Source organism: Furipterus horrens, unplaced genomic scaffold, assembly GCF_987537825.1.
Source record: "Furipterus horrens unplaced genomic scaffold, mFurHor1.1.pri manual_scaffold_13, whole genome shotgun sequence".
In the NCBI taxonomy this organism is placed as follows: Eukaryota; Metazoa; Chordata; class Mammalia; order Chiroptera; family Furipteridae; genus Furipterus; species Furipterus horrens.
The window spans coordinates 40,414,299-40,433,421 of NW_028327183.1; the positions used below are offsets into that span (position 1 = coordinate 40,414,299).

Sequence of the window (19,123 nt, forward strand, 5' to 3'; positions counted from 1 at the left end):
CTTAGTACAAAAACTTCCTCCTTTCACATCCAAACACTGGCTTGGTTAAGAATCTAATATTCCTAAGGTTGAATTCCAGAGCAGTAAGGTCACCTTTCTGCACCCCAGGCATGTTTTGTTTTAATTAAAAACGTGGAGATTCATTGATTCACTAAAACATTTTCTGAGCACCTACTAAATGGCTAAGTACCAGGGGCTCAGTAGAAACAAGGGACCACTGTCCCTAACTCACAGTCCTGCTAGGATGCAATGCTGTCACTTTCACAACACCTACTAGGTGTCAGGAAATGTCCTAAAACTTTGTGAATATATTAATTTACAACCTTATTATACCACAATGAGATTAAGTAAGTCAGATCTCATTTATCAAACTTGCTATCAAACTCGTACTGTCACAAACTGATGACCCGGATATGTGATGCGCTGGGCTGGTGGAACCATTAAAAAATACGCCAACATATGAAAGCAGAGATATTTATGGAATTGCAAGTTTTCAGCATCACTTGAATAAAATCTGAAAATCTGGCAACATCGGGGTTGCCTTCATGACCGGAGGGGACATTCTCAGTTTTCCACAGATACTATCCCTCCTAGAGTCTTCCGAATTCTGAGACTGAGGGCCATTCAGCTTGCGTCGCGATTTTCCCCTCAGCCTCTCTTCATCTATCTCCCGTTAATTGTTTGCACTTGGGATCCCAGTTTGATCCCGTGGAGCCGAGCTTGCGGAAACCAGCCAGTGCCCCCTCGCGGAGGAGTCTGTAATTTGCATCGTTCAGGGCCTTGATAAAAACATCCAATCAGAGGGATGAAGCCCAGAAAGTAACCAATCAAAAGCGAGAGTAGGGCCGGAATTCGACCAATAAAGACAGAGAGCGCTCGGAATAAAAGAAACTTTTATTGAACTGGGAGACGGACACACACGGAGTCTTTTTTTGATGGGGCCTCAGGCCTCAGGAAGGCCTGGGCAGGGGGCAGCGGAGCAGGCGGGCAGCAGTGAGGCTGGTGCCCTGACGTTGGGGCCGAGCGTACTTGAGGAAGATGGCGGCGCGACCAGGCGCGGGACCTCGGAGCGCGGCGCGGATCATGCACGGCTCCAGCAGGCCCAGCTCTGCTGGGCTGCAGCAGGGAGACAAAGAAAACTAAGGTGGACGCAAGGAGTAGCGGTGGACATGACCTGTTGTAATTGGAGCTGGGGGCTTGAGGCCGAGAAGACACGTTGGCTAGAGTCCCCAGAGACGGCCCAGGGGCTCTGTGGAGGTCAGGCACGTGGCTCCACCCTCTAGAGAGTGACCAGAGGGGGCCAGAGACAGGCAGACCTCTGATTCTCTTTGCGGGGAGCCGTTAGGGAGAGCCAGGGCCCTCAAGGAGGGAAGGAGTGGGGCTGAGGATGAACTGGCATCCCCCTATATCCCGTGGGCACAGGCTGGGGATAAAGACAATTCACCCTGCTCCTTGGTGGCATGCTTAACAAGGAAGTGGGGGCTCTAGCAGCTAAAGGGGCGCCCCATTCGCGATTAGAGGGAAGCCGAGGAACTCTAGATTAGCAGACCTCTCATTCTCAACCCTGGAACGCAGTTGGAGCATCTTCCGGGCCCGGGGAGATCCTATATTCCACACTGAACAAGATTAAGGGTTCCCCAGTCTAGACAAACACCCTACTCTCTCAGACACGCTCAGAGAAAAGCAAATGGGACCCCCAAGCTAGGCAAAAACTCCATTCTCTCTTACGCCCAGAAAAATTAAGTCTAGGTGTCGTCGTGTACCCTCCCTTCACCCCCAATAATTGTTTCTCACTCTCTGAGACAGTAAAGACAGTGACCAGGAAGGCAGATCCTGGAGCCACCATCTCTCCGGAGGGCGGAGACCCTCCCCTGTGGCCGGCCATACCTGTAAAGCGCCGGCTCCAGTCCAGAGCCCACCCCATCGAGCACACGGTGCGCCAGGCTCAACGCCGCAGCTGCGCAGCGACCAGGCTCCCACCCAGCTGCCTCAGCTTCCAGCAGAGACAACTCCAGGAAGTAGGTGGCAAGTAGCGTCACCTGCCAAAGCATCGGAGAGACTACCAGGCCACACCTCTATACCGCACAGATCAGTCCCCTAGCCCCACAGGCCACCCACCCCCCACCCTCAAGCCCCAAAGCCGCTCACCTGGGGATTGCTCCCTGCCAGCGCAGCCAGTAGCTCCAGGCAGAGTAGCGGACCTGGGTGGTGCAGCCGAAAATCCAAGCGGCTCAGGATGCGGCGCTCTGCGCGCAGGAGCTCAGCTTGGGAGAAGGAGCCAGCGCCCAGGAGGCAGAGGGAGGCGGGCTGCGGATTCAGAGGGGAAAAAAGGTGGAGGGAGCCTTGGACTCTGGCAGTTACTTCCTGCCGTGGGTTCGGTTCTGTCCCCATTCTGGACCTCAGTTTTCTGGTTTGTAAAATGGGGCCATTGATTTGTTGTCTGGAAGTCGTGGAGAATACAGACTTCAGTCAGAAAGGCCTGGGTTCGAGTTCAAACCCCACCACTTCACGGTGTGACATTCACAGAAGCGCTCTGAGACTGTTTCTTTATCTGTACAACGGATATTGCTCCTTCTTCACAAGGCAGGTCTGATAATACACTGAGTTTACTCATGTTAATTGTAGCTTCTCATTAAGGACTATACTCTGAGTCCAAGTCCCAACTGCTTGACTTTGGGCAAATGTCTTCCTCTCTCTGGGCCTCACTCTCCTTCAACGTTAAAGGGACACATTGGCAGCCCCGACCTCATCGGGTCTGCTAGGATTCCAAGAGGACATGAAGTGTTCGCTGGGCGCGATGCTTGGCACCAAGTAGGTGTTTGACCTGTGACTGCAACAGGTAGAAAGGGCTCCACCCTCCAGGCCCCACCCCGGAAGTACCTCGGGAAGCACGCACTCTTCCATTTTGCAAGCCAGGAACAGGCAGGCCACGCCCAGGAGCTGCAGGTGGTGGAGGCGAACCCGGCCCGACCGCAGGTAGGAATCGAGCAGGTGCACGGCCAGGTAGAGCGTGTCCCCCGCCAGGCCCAGGTACTCCTGGGAAGGGGTGCGGGTGATCACCAGGCTGCAACGCAGACCCAGCCCCGCCCCATCCCCAGTACCTACGTACGTACATGCACCTGGACCAGCCAGTCCACCACTAGCGCGCGCATCTCCGGGGTCACAGTGCGGGGCAGGGCCCTCTGGGGCAGCGCGCGGCACACCTGGGGTTAGGTAGGGCGTGCCTCACTCTCCACACCTGTGCCTCAGCCTCTCTCCTGAACTCGAGTCCTGGGTGAGGCAGCCTCATAGCCCCAGCTGGAGGTGGCACTATTGCCACACCCAAACTGGCCTCTGTGTAACCATCTGGAACCGGAGACTCCTCTCTTCTGGATGTTTCCCTACCCACCTCTCCAGTCTGCAGCCCCCACGGCCACAGGACCTTCTGAACATGTCCCCCTCGGTTCTCAGACTCCACTCTTGGGCACCAGTCCTCAATTCATCCTCCTCAGAGCACCCTGAAGGGTCTTTCTAAAGTACAAACCTGACCAAGGAACTCCCCAGCTTCAAACACTCCCGAGGCTTCCAGTTCCCTCAGGAGAAAATCGAATTCCGCTCAGACTCGCTCAGGTCCTGCCCCTGCTCCAACATCACCTCCCTCTCTCCTCGCACTCCTGCTGCCTCAGCCTTCTTTTGGCCCCAGCCTATGCCAAGCTTGTCCAAATCCCAGCGATATCTCAGTTCCTAACGGAGACCCTGGCCCAGGAGAGATGTTTACAAGATGTGTGTTAAATAAATTCATCCCCTGAGTGTTTCTTCTGGCAGCGCCTGTCTCAGACAGAGTCTGAGGACTGCCACCGCCTGTGTTTTGGTCTTTATGGCCCTTCTGAGGTTATCACCACATTCCCTTGCTTGTCTTCCACAATGAAGACAGATTGTCTGTGCTGTTCATTACAGCATCCCCGGTGCCTACAGCACGCGCAGAAACGTTTGTTAAATTTTTTCAGATGCAAGGAGGGTAGAAAAAAAAAACTTAATACAGTAAATTGCTAAATATAGTTATACGAATAAATGTGAGAGACAAGTACGAGGGGCTCTGAAATATCAAAGGAGGGGCTGCAAACAGCCTGGGAGGGTGGGAAAGGGCATTCGAGGGTAACTACAGAAAAACCAAGCCACAAACTTGGGGCGGGGCTGCAGCTGGCCGGGAGGGAGTTCCGAAACGCCCGTTGAGCGCGCACTGGGCCAACCCGCCCCTCTCTGCTGCCCTCAATGGGGTCTCCCCAGTACCCCTCACCATGACCTCCGCGAAGATGTCCCCTGCATACTCGCGTTCTCCATGAAGTCCCAATGCGCTCAGCGCCTCCTCCAGCCCCGGCGGCGCGCACGGCCCCGGCGGCCTCCCCGGGCGTCCTGCGGAGGCGCTCGTGCCCGCGGGGTCGTCGTCCGGGACTGGGGCGCTCGCAGGCTCTGAGTCGAAGGAGGCTGTCGGACTCTGCTAGGGAGAGGGGCCGGGGTCAGAGCCTGGAGGAGGCGGAGCCGGGAGTGAGACCCCGGCTCCTGCAGCTCACCAGCATTCTTCAGGCTGGCGTTGGGGGTGAAACCGAGAGCCCACCTCTTCCCGCTGGAGGTAGGATCCGCGAAAGCCGCTTTAAATGAGTTTAGGCGCATGCGCGCTGAGCATAACTCACCTGGGCAGGTGGGCAGGTGTGTGGGCAAAGGCGGATGCTACCCAGGCTGGCTCTGCTCTGTCCGGACCCTCTAAGGTCAGGCAGCTGGAGTCAAGCTCTCGTCCTGCTACTTACTCCCTGACCAGAAGCGGCCCCTCGGAGCCTCACGTTCCTCAGCTATAAAGTGGGGATTATTTCAAAACCTAGCTGATAGCTGTCCTGAGGATTTTATAGGATTGTGTTTAAGTAGCGAGCACGGGGTTTAACACAGTCAAAACTCAAGTCATAGGAGTTACAAGTCACTTCATAACCATTTAAGAAAGGCCTCTGTGTTTTGTGCAGTGGGAATTCAGGGGTGAGCAAAGCCCCTGGTGGCCGCTGCTTTTAGGCCCAGAGCTGGGCCGGTGATGGGGACAAGCTGCCAGCGACTGGATCGGTCTGGACTCGTGCAGCAGCCTCCTCACTGCTGTCCCTGTTCCCATCCCCTGTAGTCTGTTCCCGCGTGCTGCCAGGAGGGATCCTGTGCACACCGAGTAAGTTAGGTCGCACTTGGCCTCTGCTCAGAACTCCATCGCGGCCCCCGTCCCCCTCAAAGCCAAAGTCCATGAGGACTTTATCTTCCCACCCCTGACCCCTGCAAACAAGCCTGTGAGCTCCTCTCCTCTCCCAATCTCCCTCACTCCTTCCTCTCCCACCACACTGGCCTCCTGGCTCACCTTCACCCACAGCAGGCATGTTCCTACCTCGGGGCCTTTGTATTGTTTCCTCTGCCTGAAATGTTACCTCCGATTATCACTTCCTTTAAGGTGTTTACTCAGATATTACTCTCTCCGTGAAAAGTGACATCCTGAGCACTTCCTGTCCCCATTCTCTGTACTTATTCTCTCCTTAGCACTTACCTTACTTATTGTCTCCCTCCTGACTAGAATGTGAACCCCATGAGGACAGTGCTTGTCTTTCATTGCTGTATTCCCAGTGCCTAGACAGGGCTGGGCACACAGTACTCGGTAAATATTTGAATGAGTGAAGGAAAAGGATGGTTTTGTAGTTTAGAGATAGTGGTCCCGAAGGACCTCTCTGAGATGGCACTGGAACTGAAACCTGAAAGAGGAGGAGCCAGGAAAGCAAAGACGGGAGAATATCCCAAGTAGAGGGAACAGCCTGATTGAGCAAAGGCCTTGAGGCAGGAAAGAGCTTGCTATTGCCAGGCATTGGGAGGTCAGTGAGGCTGGCAAAGTGAGCAAAGAAGAGTGTGAGATGCTGGACCAATGGCTTCCTGTCAGACTTACAGTAAAATCAAATTCCTTACCATAAGGTCCCTTTGGCCCATCGTTACCTCTCTAACCTCATTTCCCACCCTCACTCCACTTGAGGCACCTTTTCCTCTTTATGGCCCCTAAACACATCAGGCACCTGTCTGGCTCAGGGCCTTTGCACTTGCTGTCCCTTTTCCTAAGCACTTGGTAAGAACCTGGATATTTACACTCTCCGAGTGTCCCTACTCAAGGTACTAATTACAGAGAGAACATAGTACCTTTGCAGTGGCGAAACCTGACAGACACCGCCTTAGCCAAGGGATCAGTCACCAGCGCTAATGGGATGGTTGGAATCCTCCTGGTAAGTTGCACTGAGAAAGGCACATCACTTCTGGGAATTCCTGCCAAAAACAGCTTGAATATAGCCACAAGGAAACAGCAGACAATCCCTAATTGAGAAACATTCTGCAAAATAACGGCCCTGTAAGCTTCAGACCTGACAAAAAAATTCAACAGTGTGAGCCTGGATTGAGTTGCTAGCCAGGGAATTGTTTTTTCTTTTGTACACGAGGACATTAGTGTGACCATTGTAAGATGATTGTCTAAGAAGAGCATTGTTTCAATGTTAACTTCCTGACCTTGATCACTGTACTGTGGTTAAGAGACTGTTTTCACTGTAGGACAGACACAAAAATATGGAGGGGGGAGGGAATACAGAAAATGTAAAATATCGTGGGGAACCTGTCTAAAGGGGAGATTAGAAATATTTGTACGTTTTTAAATAAAATTTAAGAATAGATTTATGAAAAGTGGAAGAGTACAGAGTTCCCACGTACCACGCACTGTTTCCCCAATTTTGTAATGTATGACACCTTATACATTAGTGTGATACAATAATTTGTCACAATTTAATGAACAAACAGAAATACATTATTAAAGTCCACACTTTATTCAGATTTCCATACTTTTTACCTAATGTCCTTTCTCTATCCCAGGACCCCATTCATGATAGTCTTCTCCTTTCCTCAGGTCTTTCTTGGCTGTAACAGCTTCTCAGGTTTTTCTTGTTTTGAACAACCTTGACAGCTTTGAGAACTAGTGGTCAAGTATTTAGTAGGACATCTCTCAGTTGGGATTTGCCTGATGTCTGTGTTCTTTGACTGGGGGAAACTGTTCTGGGGAGGAAGGCCACAGAGATAAAGTACCATTCTAATTGCATCCTATCCGACATATACTGCCAGTGTGACTCATCACTGCTGATCGTGACCTTGATTACCAGCTGATGTAACCTTTGTCAGGCTTTGCCCCCTGTATATACTGTACTCGGAAGAAGTCACTTTGCAGCCCACACCTAAGCAGTGGGGATATGCTTCGCCCTCCTTGAAGACAGAGGTATCTACAGAAATTATCTGGACTTATGTACAGGTATCTGTTCTCACCATTTATCACTTTTATCAGTATGGACTCACTTTATACTTTGGATGTAACCAATACTACACTATTTATTTTGGTGCTCAAATTGCATTCAGCTTTGGCCACTAGAAGCTTTTCCTATTGGCTCCTGTGTCCCTTTACTTGCCGTTAATAAGGGTTCCTTCCTTTCTCTCTTTTTTTAAGCAGGTCCTTACTTCTGGGGGACAAGATGCTCCAGGCTCATCTTGTATATTTCCTGCTCCAATCCTAGGATAATTTCAGCACTATTTTTAGAAGTCTTAAAGTTTTCTACCAGTCTGCAATTATTTCAAATTGAAGTTAAACAATATGTGAATCACTTTTTTTGGAAAGCTGACACATATCAAAATGCAACAACCCTGGAACGTAGGCCACAAAAATAAAAGCACAAGCGCAGTGAAGATGTACTGTTAAGGTTTACTACAGTACTGTCGGTAGCAGCAAAAAGCAAGCCAAAACCCTGAAAACGAAGTAAATTCTTATCAACGGGACAGCTGAATCAGTTGAGGTGTGTTCACCCCAAGTAACCTTGTGAAGCAGCTGGGAAGCATGACAGCAGTGGCCACGAGTTCCGCGAAATGCGTAAGTGGCTAAAAGAGCACCTCATTTTTACCAGTAACCCAGCATACCCCGAATGCACATGTGCTGGCGGGAGCATGGGTAAGATATGGCAGGGGACAGCCCGGGGGCCTGGCATGAGTGGGAGGAAAGAGCTGCGCAGAAAAAGGAGGGAGCAGCCTTTTCATGATGCCCCGTCCATTTGCAGAGAGGTAACATGAGTGCCAGACTCAGCGCCCAAGGCCTGGACCTGGGTGGTTGTTACTTCCTTCTGTATACTTTTGCTTGCATTACTTTTACATATACACACCCCCCTTGTGACATTTTCCACATGCACATGACAAAAAACAGATCACTCAAAGTTTTTGATTGGTAAAATTTATTAAAACTTCCTGCTTGGGGAAAGTTCTGCAGAAATAAGCACCACTGCATCTAAGGACATCACGTGCGTCGGGGAAGTAGCTGATTCACCCGTGGGAGCCGGTCCCAGGAATATGAGATGAGGCCCCCAGGGACAGACCCACACAGGAGAGGGGAGCGACAGTGTGTGTGCAAAGAGACTCTATAGCAGTCGCCTCAGGGCTGTGACTAGAGGTGAGAGTAGGAGGCTTTTCTTTACAGGCCTCTGTTTATCTGCCACCAGGACCTACTTAGTAATTTAAAAAGTAATGTCCACTTAAGTTAGGAAAACACCCAAAAAATCCCTTGAGTCTTGGCTGCAGTTAACATAGATTTCTATAAACTGGATTCAACTTTCCTGCTACCCTCACTTAAGATCTCAGCAACTCCATGCACGGGAAGCTCTGACAGATCCTGGCAAAATCGGACATTAAATCACCTGTGTGCACGGCAGCAGCCCGGGTCCCAGGGTCTGGGAGGAGGAGACTCACACATGGGAGCAAGCTGTCAGAGGACTCCCAGAGCTGTGAGGGCTGTGACCCAACCTGAAGTGTTCCCAGCCAACAGCCACCACAAAACCCAGTGATACACCCAGGAACCTGTATGGGAATTGAGGGAGGGATCCCCAGTTTAGCATAAACTGGTGGGGGGATGAGCAGACAATGCCTGCGCTAGGGCTCCAGTGCCGCAGCAAGTGAATGCACCCACCCCCCTTGTTCAGAGCCGCCCAGCCTTCCCACGTGGCCCTAACCCTCTACCCCACCTCTTTTTACCTAAGCAGCTTCTGAGGGCCTGGGATGGTCTTTGTCCACTGTACCCCCACCCCAGGCCCAGGAAGTCTCCAAACTCCTCAGCAGCCCCCACCCTCTCTGGCCTGAGCGTGACAACACCTCCACCTGAGCCACCATCCCCACCCAGCACCTGAAAGGCCCTACCTAATGGGGCAACGGGACCAGCAGGAGGCTGCGACCGGTGCCTAAGGCTAGACTCAGTGCGCAAGGAAAGGCCCAGGGTGGTGGGCCTGGTCTGAAATTAGTCTTTATTGCTTGTACCGTACAAATATGAGGAACAGGGAAAGGCCGGTGGGGAAGAGGACTGTCAGATAAATGACATACACACACAAAAAGGAAAAGAGACCTCCCACCCTCCCCAAACCAACCCCACCCCACCCCAGATGTCTCTCTGTGAACTACCTAGTACAGGAGGTGGGGGAGGGGTGATCAAAACCACAAAAACTACATTCCAAATACCTGGAGATGTTGGTGGGAAGGGAGAGGGACAGGGCAGCAAGTGGACCTCAGGTGTGGCTCCCTGGCTAGGCCAGCACCCCTCCCCTGGGATGAAATGCTAGGGTCAGGGCCAGGGGCCCAAGCCCACACAACACCACACACACCTGAGGCCAGGACACACTTGCCCTCACACACACATGTACACACACACCCCGTGTGCATCTGTGTCTCAGAAGCACAGGGGCACCAACAGACACAGTCCAAGGCACACACGCACGCAAGTGCCCACAGATTCCCCTTAAGGCTGCAGAACATGGGGCTGGGAAAGGGGGAGGGGTGAGGTGTCCTGGAGCCTCTCTCCTCAGAGGTCCCACCCCAGTATGTATGAGACCCCCATCCCTGCCCCCTCCTCAATCCAAGTCCACGGGACCCAATACTGTCTTGGTGCAAGATGTGTAACAGCCGAGGCTGGTGCCCCTCTGCCCCAGAGAGAAGGGGCAATCCCAGCCCCCATCCTGGGAGGGACGGGGCCAGCAGGTGGTAAGGCCAGCGGGAAGGAGGCCCGGTAAGGCACAGGGCTGGGGGCAGGCAGGCCAGCCCCTGAAATGTTCCTCCTGCCTCCTCCACAGGGTCAAGGGAGCAGCATGGGGCCCAAGGAGGCAGCGCCCATCCCCTTGGCCCCTCCGGGTTCCCCACCAGGTAACTGACCCCAGCCTCACAAGGGAGCTCTACACCTCTGCTCCCACAGCTCCCAAAAGCCCCACTGGGCCCTGGGCATTATTGCTTTTCTGCCCCTGTGTGAGGAGGGGGCTGGACTGTCCCCTTGCCAGGCCACTTGGAGCCTAATGACAGGCCGGGAAGGTGCTGTCCGCTCTCCGAGGGTCCGAGGGTGGCACAGTACGGGGCAGGCAGCTGTGGGCGCCTGGCTGGAAATTCAGGCAGTCCCCCAACTCTACCTTTGCTCCCCACTGGGGCTTTGTGGATTACCAACCAAAATCTTCCCAACCGCCCAAAGGCCCAAGCCCGGGGCAGGCTGGGGCGTCTCCCCAGGCCTGATCTGGGCACGAAGGTGAGAGCAGGACAGGATTCTGGAGGCAGGGCCGCTGGGTCCGCTGAGGGGAGTTTGGCAGAGGACTGAAGAAAAAACCTGGAAATGGGGATGTGGGGACGTGGGGATGAGGGATGGAGATGCAAACAAAAAAGGCGAAGTAAAAAGTAAAAAAAAAGGACAAAGTCCCCCCGGCGGCGATGGCGGCCATGAGTGTCCCGTGGCGGCGGCAGCTGGCGGGTGGGCATCGCTGCTCACTCGCGGATGCTGGCCGAGTAGGAGAACTGGGGGAAGTGAGTCCGCTGGTCCAGGTCGAGCGAGCCCAAGCTGTCATCTGCGGGGGTCAGTGGAGGTGGATTGGGGGGAGCGGGCCTGCAGAGGGCCCAGCACTCTGCCCGGACTCCCAGAGTGGCGGTGGGGGTGGCAGGAAGAACCCCAGCTGGTGAGGTGCCCATGAGGCTTCCTTTCTGACAGGCCCCTCGGTCACAGCCCCATCCCCAGGCCAGAGCCCTGTCCTGGGGCTTCGGAGCTGCTCACTTGGCCATCTGAGCGCCCCACCAGCACCCCTGATCTCCTCTCCCCCTCCGGCACCTCAGTCCACCCTCAGGTCCACCCAGACCCCCCTGGCCCAGCTCCTGGCCTCCCTGGCCACTACTCCTGCTCCCAACAATCCTTCCCCCACATGCAGCCAAGGGTCTTTCTAAAGACCTGGTGCAACCCTGTCCCTCCTTTGCACAAAACCCTCCCATGGCTCCCCATACAACAATCCCCACTCTTCCCAGTGGCCCCCAAGACCCTCCTGCTCTGGCCCTCATGCCCTCTCCCTCTGCCCTCCCCATGTACTCTGGCCTCTGCAATATTCCGCTTTCTAGGCATCAACATGCCATTCCTTCTGCCGGGACTGAGTCTCAGCTGCCATGTCTCCATGTCTCCCTCTCTGGGAAGCCCTCCCTGACCTGCAGGCCCAGTCAGACATTTCCTCTGGGCTTCCCCAGTGCCCATCCTACACCTAGCCCTGACTCCTCTGGACTGTCACCCCACCTGGACTGGGAGGTTCCTGGGGGCAGGGCCCAGGGCTGTCTCCATCACTGCTCTCTCCAGCAGAGCCCAGCACTGGTGGGTGAGGATAAGAACTCACACAGCTACAGTCAATGAACTAATCCAGCTCCAAAGATGTGGGAAGTTGGGGAATGCAACTATGGATCTGCTATCTCAGCACTGACAACTCCCCAAGTGTCTCCTGCCCAGACTTCTGCCTGGAGCACCGGAATGTGCTGTACCCAATGGCTTTTGGTGACTATCACTGGGTCCACAGATGACTAACAGCAAAAGCCCTGCAGCCTTCCTCCTGGAGAACTGGGTCAGGAGCAGACCACCCGACCCCCGACCAGGCCCACAGGGTTCAGGGCCTCAGATACTCACAGCGGTCCGGGGGTGTGATTGTGATGGACTGGGCAGTGAACTCATCATCGAAGTACCTCGTGTCAACCTCAGATGTGACCTGAGGCTTGAAGGGTGGCGGGAGCTGTGGAAGAGAGGAACCCAGGCTTAGGACCCTGAGGACAGGGGGCCCACAAGGGGCTGGGCTCCTGCCAGGAGCAGCTGGGTGGTGGTGCTCACCTTCTTCTGTACCACATCCTGCCAGTTGATGCTGAGGAAGAACCTGTGCTCCATCACCTCCTTGGCATCACTGGGCCCCCCGCCGAGCCTGGACAGAGATGGCCATGAGCACCCACCTCCTGGGGCAGCCGGGTCTAGGAGACGCTTTCAGTGCAGGCCTGGGCCTGGGACATGCAGGCCCTGAACAACCTTCAATAAGCCTATCCTGGCCACAGGCCAACACCTCACAGAGGAAAGTGACGCAGAGAGGGAGCTCATGTGCCCTGGGTCAGAGCCGGAAACTGCAACCTGGCCCCCAGCCCAGAATGTGAACTGAGGGGGCGGACGGCCACCTGACATCCTGGCTCTGCCACATATGACTGTGCCACTCTAGGCCAGGACAGTGCTGCCCTGTTCCTGAGTGTCCCCGTTAAATAAGGTAGTGTGGGCAGAGGCTAAGGACAGGCCTAGCCCACAGGGAGCGCTAAGTGCCAGCTGTGAGGATCCATCAGAAGCTGTGCGGGGACCTCACACAACACCCACTGGCAAGTGTGCCCATGGACACTGTGTCTCTGGGCTGAGGGGACAGTGGCAGCAGGTGGCTCTGTGCAGGGCAGGGCAGTCGCCAGCCCTCACCTCTGCTTGGGGTCCTTCTTAAGCAGCCCGGCAAGCAGAGACTTGGCCTCTGGGCTGAGTGTGCGCGGGAAGCGGATCTCCTCCATGAGGATGAGCTCGAAGAGGCGCTCGTGGTCCTGGTTGTAGAAGGGCAGGCGGCCGCACATCATCTCGTACATGACCACACCCAGCCCCCACCAGTCCACAGCCCGGCCGTAGTCGTTGTCCTCCAGCACCTGACAGGGAGGGGCAATGAGGGGCTGGCCCATGACCTGGGGCCCAGAAGCTAACAGGCCCAGTGGGGACAAGGTCCTGCTCAGGGCAGGGGAGGGCAATCTAAGGAATTGGAGCCTGGCCCTGAGAGTCTGGGCCAGGGAAACACACAGCCCCAGGGCCCCGCCTCCCTCGGCATCACAGCCCCAGACACCTCAGGTGCTAGATATTCGGGGGTCCCGCAGAAGGTTTTCATGGTGGCCCCATCGCTGATGCCCTCTTTGCACAGGCCAAAGTCAGTGATCTTGATGTGGCCATCTTTGTCCAGCATGAGGTTTTCCAGCTGTAGGAAAAGTCAATGTATCAGGGACATGTCCTCCCAGGGCTTCCCGCCACCTCCCAGAAGCCCTATATGGCCAGTCCTGTCCTGGAAAGGGCTGTGTCCTGGGATGGCAGCTGTCACACCAGGGGCTCCAGGCTGAGCCATGGCACATGCTGAGGCCCTCACCCTCTGAGGCTCCACACCTCCCCAGTCCCCTGGAGGAAAGCAAGGCAGAGAGAGGTGGAGCCTGGCTCTGTCCCAACTTCCCTCCCACTGTGGGCTGCAGTTTTCAACTTTGGGTGTGAGGGATATTATCTTCCTTTCTCCTATTTTTCCCTAAACTTCACACAAGTGGGCCATTCAGTGGGCCTTTGTGTAACCCCCCCCACCCCCAGATCAAGACAGACATTTTCAGGCCCTTAGACCCCTACATGCCCTTTCCCTATTAGTAACCACCCTCTGTTCCGAACAGAGAAGTAACTCTACTTTCCTGTTCTTTTTTGCAGTTTCTCCCAACTACACATACACCTGTAAAACAACACAGGTCTGGCCTGCCTGTGGATTTTCGCCTCAGCATCAGTCTGTGAGATGCGTCCACGCTGCTGTGTGTGGCTGGAGTTCATTCTCTTTAACTGCTATGCAGAGTCCCAGTGTGTGAACATACCATGTGGATGTTATCTATCCTCCGACAGCAGGTACTTGGTTTGCTCCCGGTCTGGGGTTAGTGTGAACAGTGCTGCCAGGAGCCTGTGTCCACATTTTGAGGTGCATACAGGTACCTGTTCTGGGTGATGCACACGCCTAGGGCACACTGGCTGGCTTGCAAGGCATGCACATGGCCGGCATTGGTGGGTTCTGCAAACTGTCTTCTAAAGTGCCTGTACCGATTCACACCCTCCGGCTGCATGAGGGCTCGGAAGGGACCGCAGGTAGGGCTGCTTGCCCTGGGGCCGCCAGCTGTGCTGGAGCAGGAGGGTTCGAGCCCCAGAGGGAGCTGGACACAGGCACACGAACAAGACAGACCCTCCCTGGTGTGTGCCCTGCATATATGCCACAGACCAGCCTGGCCCTTGCCAAGAGGTGACCGCACACTCACCTTGATGTCGCGGTACACCACGTCCCTCGAGTGCAGGTACTCCAGGGCTGAGACAATCTCTGCGCCATAAAAGCGGGCCCGCTCCTCTGTGAAAACACGCTCCCGGGACAGGTGGAAGAACAGCTGCCGGCGGAGGGAAGGAGGAGCCATCAGACTTCCGGCCCAGAGGAGGCAAGATGGACCCTGCCTGGCAGCCCAGTGACAACAGTATGCCTATTCCATGAACCAGCAAGTGACAGCAAGAAGGACCAAGTGAGAGAAGAGTTCAAGTGAAGGACAGTAGGCACCAAGGGGAGAGTAAAAGAGGATGGCATGAGGGGACAGTGAATGAGGGACCGACAATAAGGAAGCACAGGAACCCAAGTCACAAGCAAGTGATAACAGCTGTGAGACCGAATGGGACAGATGAAGCCCACGGTCATGAGCCAGTGAGTGACATCTATGTGCGAGAAGGTGAGGACACAGAGCGGGTGACACCGAATGGCTGACTGCCCTGCGTCAGGAGCACTCTCTTTGCATGTCATCCTTCGAGAGCATCCTCTGCAGCATAGCCGCCCACCCACCCTCACAACCCTCTGCACCCCTTGCCGGACCTCGGTTTGTATCCCGCCCACCACTCCCTAGCTATGTGGACCTGGGCGAGCCACTTAAGCTCTCAGCCTGTCTCCCCGCCTGCAGACTGGAGAAGATGACACCTGCCTCGAGGGGCAGGAGGATGGAACAAGCAGACCCTGGTAAGTCTCCTTCCGCCCCCCATCTCACTGCCCCCACTCGGGAACGGGACACCCAGAAAGCCAGGCAGAGACAGTGTGACTCACCTCCCCGCCGTTGGCGTACTCCATCACAAAGCACAGGCGGTCGTGGGTCTGGAAGGCGTACTTCAGCGCCTGCGGGAAGGAAGGCCGCCTGGGCACTGCTGATTCTGCCCACATGCTCCCCGCCCTGGCCCAGCCGTAGGACCCAGCAGCCAGGGTTCAAGCCTCAGCTTCACCTTTTGGGTTATGTGAGTGGGCTTGTGGCGCTGAGGGTTGGGATTACTGTGCGAACACTGTCCTTTGCCTGCCATTAAGCTTCCAAGAAGCACAGCCAGGGGAGAGACTACGTTCTGAGCAACCAGAGCCATTTCATGTTTCTTCCTCCTCCTATTTTATGGTCAGATGTATAAAACTCTCACACATACACATGTACACACACGTGCACACACCCACATACACCTGTACACACATGCACGTGAGGTTTGCTGGCTGGGAGCTGGAGCCAACCCCAAAGATGGCTTGGGCAGCAATCTGCCCACAAGGAGCAGTTGTCAAACTGTGCTCCCCAGGGCCCTCAGAGGGCTCCACAGAACCCTTCGGTGACCCCTCTTCTCACAACAACTCCACTGTTCTCTTTTACATTAAAATACCTCCTAAGATTTCATTTGAAAAAGTGCTTTGGCTTAACAGAACACCTGGACAGCAACTGAGGTAAAGAAACAACCCGCAAAGCCACCCTGAGCCTGGTCCATTTAACTGATGACTGGAGCCCAAAGAGGTCTCTGCTCAGTCTAAGCTGACAGGCAGCACAATGATACATCTGCTTCTAGGATTACATTCGTAACACAAAAACAAAAAATAATGTTCCCACTTTGACCAGCAAGGCTACGTGCCCAAACGCAAAGCCAGCAGCCCTGCTCTCCTAGGCCATCCTCTAACGTAATTTCGTCGGTAGGCTGAAGCGCTGACATGAAGCCGCTGTCTATGAAGAAGCTGTCACCCCCAGGGTTTGGGTGCAGGCCACCTGAGGAGCCCAACACACCTGACCCCAGCCACCTGGCCGACACTATGTCTGTGCTTCATAGTAGCGGGGTTGGGCTTGTTCCCTGAGCTCTGTCCAAAGGGTCTGGCGTGGAGGCCCTCCATGGCGCACAGGCCTGAGGGGATGCCACTCACAGTGAGGAACGGGTGCCTGGTGTTCTGGAGGACCCGGCTCTCGGTGACCGTGTGGGCAACTTCATCCTGCAAACAGAGGCCAATGGAGGGGCTAGTGAGCAAAAGCACGCCTGGCCCCAACATGAGGGACAGGACAACTCCTGGTGAAATGCAATTCCATTCCCAGCAGATATGCAGAGAGAGAATGGCAGGAATGGCACATGACCATCCAGAAACCCTAACGAAATAAGGGACCCAGGCAAGGACATTCAGTGGCTCACTCTCAAAAACCACAAGGTGAAAAGTTGATGGGGACTTTAAGATGAAGGGATCAAGCTATCACCTCCCAAACCCACAGGCCACCTTTAACATCCCTAAGAGGGAACCAGCAGACATCGTGAGACCCCTGAGGTGATGCCACAGGCCGTGGGAATCACCACCCATAACTGTTCCTGCTGGAAGAAGCAGCTGCATCTAGAATCAGATTCTGGGATGTGGAGCAGGGGTCCCATGTTTGGTCCCCACTTCGGCAGCATCAGTGTTGCTTGAAAACTTGGAGAAAAGCAGGTTCTCGGGCCCTTCCCTGGACCCACCAGATATGAGGGTGGGCCCAGCAGCAGTTCCACAGGCCATCCTGCTGACTAACACGGCTGGACTTTGATACCCGAGCACACTGCAGTCACCTAAGAGATGCTGACAGTCCTGAACCACCTGCAGACCCGGACACTGGCTCTCCCCCAGGGCAGGTCTACCCCCAGAGGACATTTAGTAATAATGTCTGAAGGTATTTTTGACAGTCACCGCTCAGGGGAGTAGGGGGTGGGTGAAGGCCTGGATGCTGCTCCACACCCTGCAGTGCATAGCACGCCCCACAGCAGAGAACAATCTGGCCCAAATGTCCACAGGGCTGAGGCTGAGAAACCCTGCCTTGAACCAATGACACCGGGACTGTTCATTTGGTTGGATAGGATCACAGTACCATAATTACAGCCTTTAAAATCTCCACCTGTTAAAGATACATATCTCAATATGTATATTATATGCTGTCTAGAACATGCCTTAAAATACTGAAAAAAGAAGGGGGAAAGCAGATCTAACGAAACAAAAGTGGCCAAATGTTGATAATTGTTGATGCTGGATGATGGCTACACAGGAGTCCATTATATTTATTTTCCTTTTAAAATTTTTGTGTATGTTAGGAACTTTCCATTTTAGCAACATTTAAATAGAAACAAAAAGGAACAGAATTCCATTCCTGGCCCAACCTTCTACTGAGACACCCTGAGCCAACCCCGGACCCGCACGGCCTATGGGGGGGCCTCCTTTCAGGTCCTGAAAGTGCCTGCAGGGCAAGGCCCCAGCCAGACTCTCCACCTCCTCGCCAGGCACCCACAGGGCTGAGCACAGGGGCCCAAGTTTGGTGGCAAAATGAGACGGTGGCAACAGAAGGCACGGCTCAGTGACCGGGCCCCATGTGTGTCCCCCGCCTCCCAGAGGCCAGCCAACGGCAGCCCAAGAGCACCCACCTTGGCGATGATGACTTCCTTCCGCAGGATCTTCATGGCATAGTAGCGGCCGGTGGCCTTCTCCCGCACCAGGATGACTTTGCCAAAGGTGCCCTTGCCAAGGAGCTTGAGATAGTCGAAGTCATTCATGGTCTGCCAGGGTTGGGAGAAAGGAGGGCCATCAGCGCAACTTGGCACACGGCCCGTGGGAGAAAATTTTCACAAAGAAAAAGGAAAATCAAAGGACACTGTTGCCAAAATGTTCCAGCATGAGCAGGAAGAGAGGCTCTGGGCAGCAACTGTTAGTTCTGAACTGGCCTTCGGACCACGGCTCTCCCAGACATGAGGCCCTGGGAGGGCTCCAGTGTGGGGGTGGACAGATACTGATGGCTCTCAGGAGGAGGTGGGTGCAGAGCAGCCCTGGGGCATCTACATCATGAGACCACCCATGCTGCGGGCAGTCATGGCAGGGCTGGGCCCTGCACACTCTCCATGGAAACCAAAGGCCATGGGGGAGGGGTGCTCAAAGCCTGGCAGTGTGGCCCCCACCCCCGGGCACTTACCACCTTGGCCCGCGCCTTGCTCACTGACACTTCCATCTCCTCAGCTGCAGAAGAGTCGCTGGGGGAGCCACACTTGTAGTCCATGGGGTCCTCACCTGGGCCCCGCTGCTTTAGGCTGTTGGCAACCATTTGGATGGCCTGCATCCACTCCTCCCTGTGTGGGGACCGGTAAGGGGAGCCATGAGACCTGGGCAGGAAAGGTTCACCCCACCACCCCCAAACACTTTTGGGTATTTTAGCAAGATCTGTCTGAGCTGGGGAGAGCTGACGGGACTAAATTGAAGCTTTACAGGCCCCCTGGGGCAGAGTGGAATAAGGACAGGGACCATCTATGGCCCAGGAGTAGCCACTTAAAGTCAGGCAGCAGTTAAATGATTAAAGAGAGGGGACCACCTTTCTTCTCAGCCCCTTGTAAATAAGTTGCCACCCTGAGCCTTGAATGACGGAGACACAGTGCTCCTCTAAATTCCTCCAAAACAAATGACAAGCTCAAGTGTACAAGTGATCGATGTTTTGTTGAAGAAAACTAAGAGTAAAAGGAAGCATTCATTGGCCAGACTAGCTGAAGATCTTTTAAAAGGCAAGAGCCGCAGATATGACTACCTATAGAGGGGGCTGTCGGCTGAGAGGACGGGTCAGGGACAGAGGTTCCAGTGGGGAAGGGACACGGAGAAGGTGGCGGACAGGGAAGCAGGTCCCAGCAAAAGTA

The 19,123-nt window shown here is 54.6% G+C and overlaps 2 protein-coding genes and 1 long non-coding RNA gene across 7 annotated transcripts in view; 1 reads left to right on the forward strand and 2 right to left on the reverse strand.

Moving 5' to 3' along the window:
* Positions 1–876: 876 nt before the first annotated feature.
* CCNP (cyclin P) lies at positions 877–4,615 on the reverse strand. Of its 2 annotated transcripts, XM_090260519.1 has the most exons (7): positions 4,551–4,615; positions 4,277–4,474; positions 3,114–3,203; positions 2,881–3,036; positions 2,149–2,307; positions 1,888–2,039; positions 877–1,116 (listed from the first exon to the last, which is right to left on the reverse strand). In XM_090260519.1, the coding sequence occupies exons 1-7, from the start codon at positions 4,554–4,556 to the stop codon at positions 951–953; spliced, it is 927 nt and encodes a 308-aa protein (XP_090116645.1). In that variant the 5' UTR covers positions 4,557–4,615; the 3' UTR covers positions 877–950. The 2 variants fall into 2 exon arrangements, with proteins under 2 accessions (XP_090116645.1, XP_090116646.1); XM_090260520.1 differs by lacking the exon at positions 3,114–3,203.
* LOC149994682 (uncharacterized) lies at positions 898–8,323 on the forward strand. Its single transcript, XR_016507755.1, has 3 exons — positions 898–1,257; positions 1,807–2,976; positions 7,526–8,323. It is a non-coding gene; the product is annotated as an uncharacterized LOC149994682 (long non-coding RNA).
* A 2,367-nt stretch (positions 8,324–10,690) lies between these two features.
* Positions 10,691–19,123, reverse strand: part of AKT2 (AKT serine/threonine kinase 2) — a 46,856-nt gene continuing 38,423 nt past the window's right edge. For all 4 annotated transcript variants that reach the window (XM_090260514.1, XM_090260516.1, XM_090260515.1 and 1 more), the window contains exons 5-14: positions 18,415–18,568; positions 17,873–18,004; positions 16,368–16,433; positions 15,255–15,323; positions 14,437–14,559; positions 13,233–13,361; positions 12,827–13,041; positions 12,212–12,299; positions 12,014–12,116; positions 10,691–10,925 (exon numbers count right to left, since the gene is read on the reverse strand). In XM_090260514.1, the coding sequence (XP_090116640.1) occupies positions 10,846–10,925; positions 12,014–12,116; positions 12,212–12,299; positions 12,827–13,041; positions 13,233–13,361; positions 14,437–14,559; positions 15,255–15,323; positions 16,368–16,433; positions 17,873–18,004; positions 18,415–18,568 (1,159 nt within the window). In that variant the 3' untranslated portion in view covers positions 10,691–10,845. The remainder of the gene's footprint in view (positions 10,926–12,013; positions 12,117–12,211; positions 12,300–12,826; positions 13,042–13,232; positions 13,362–14,436; positions 14,560–15,254; positions 15,324–16,367; positions 16,434–17,872; positions 18,005–18,414; positions 18,569–19,123) is intronic.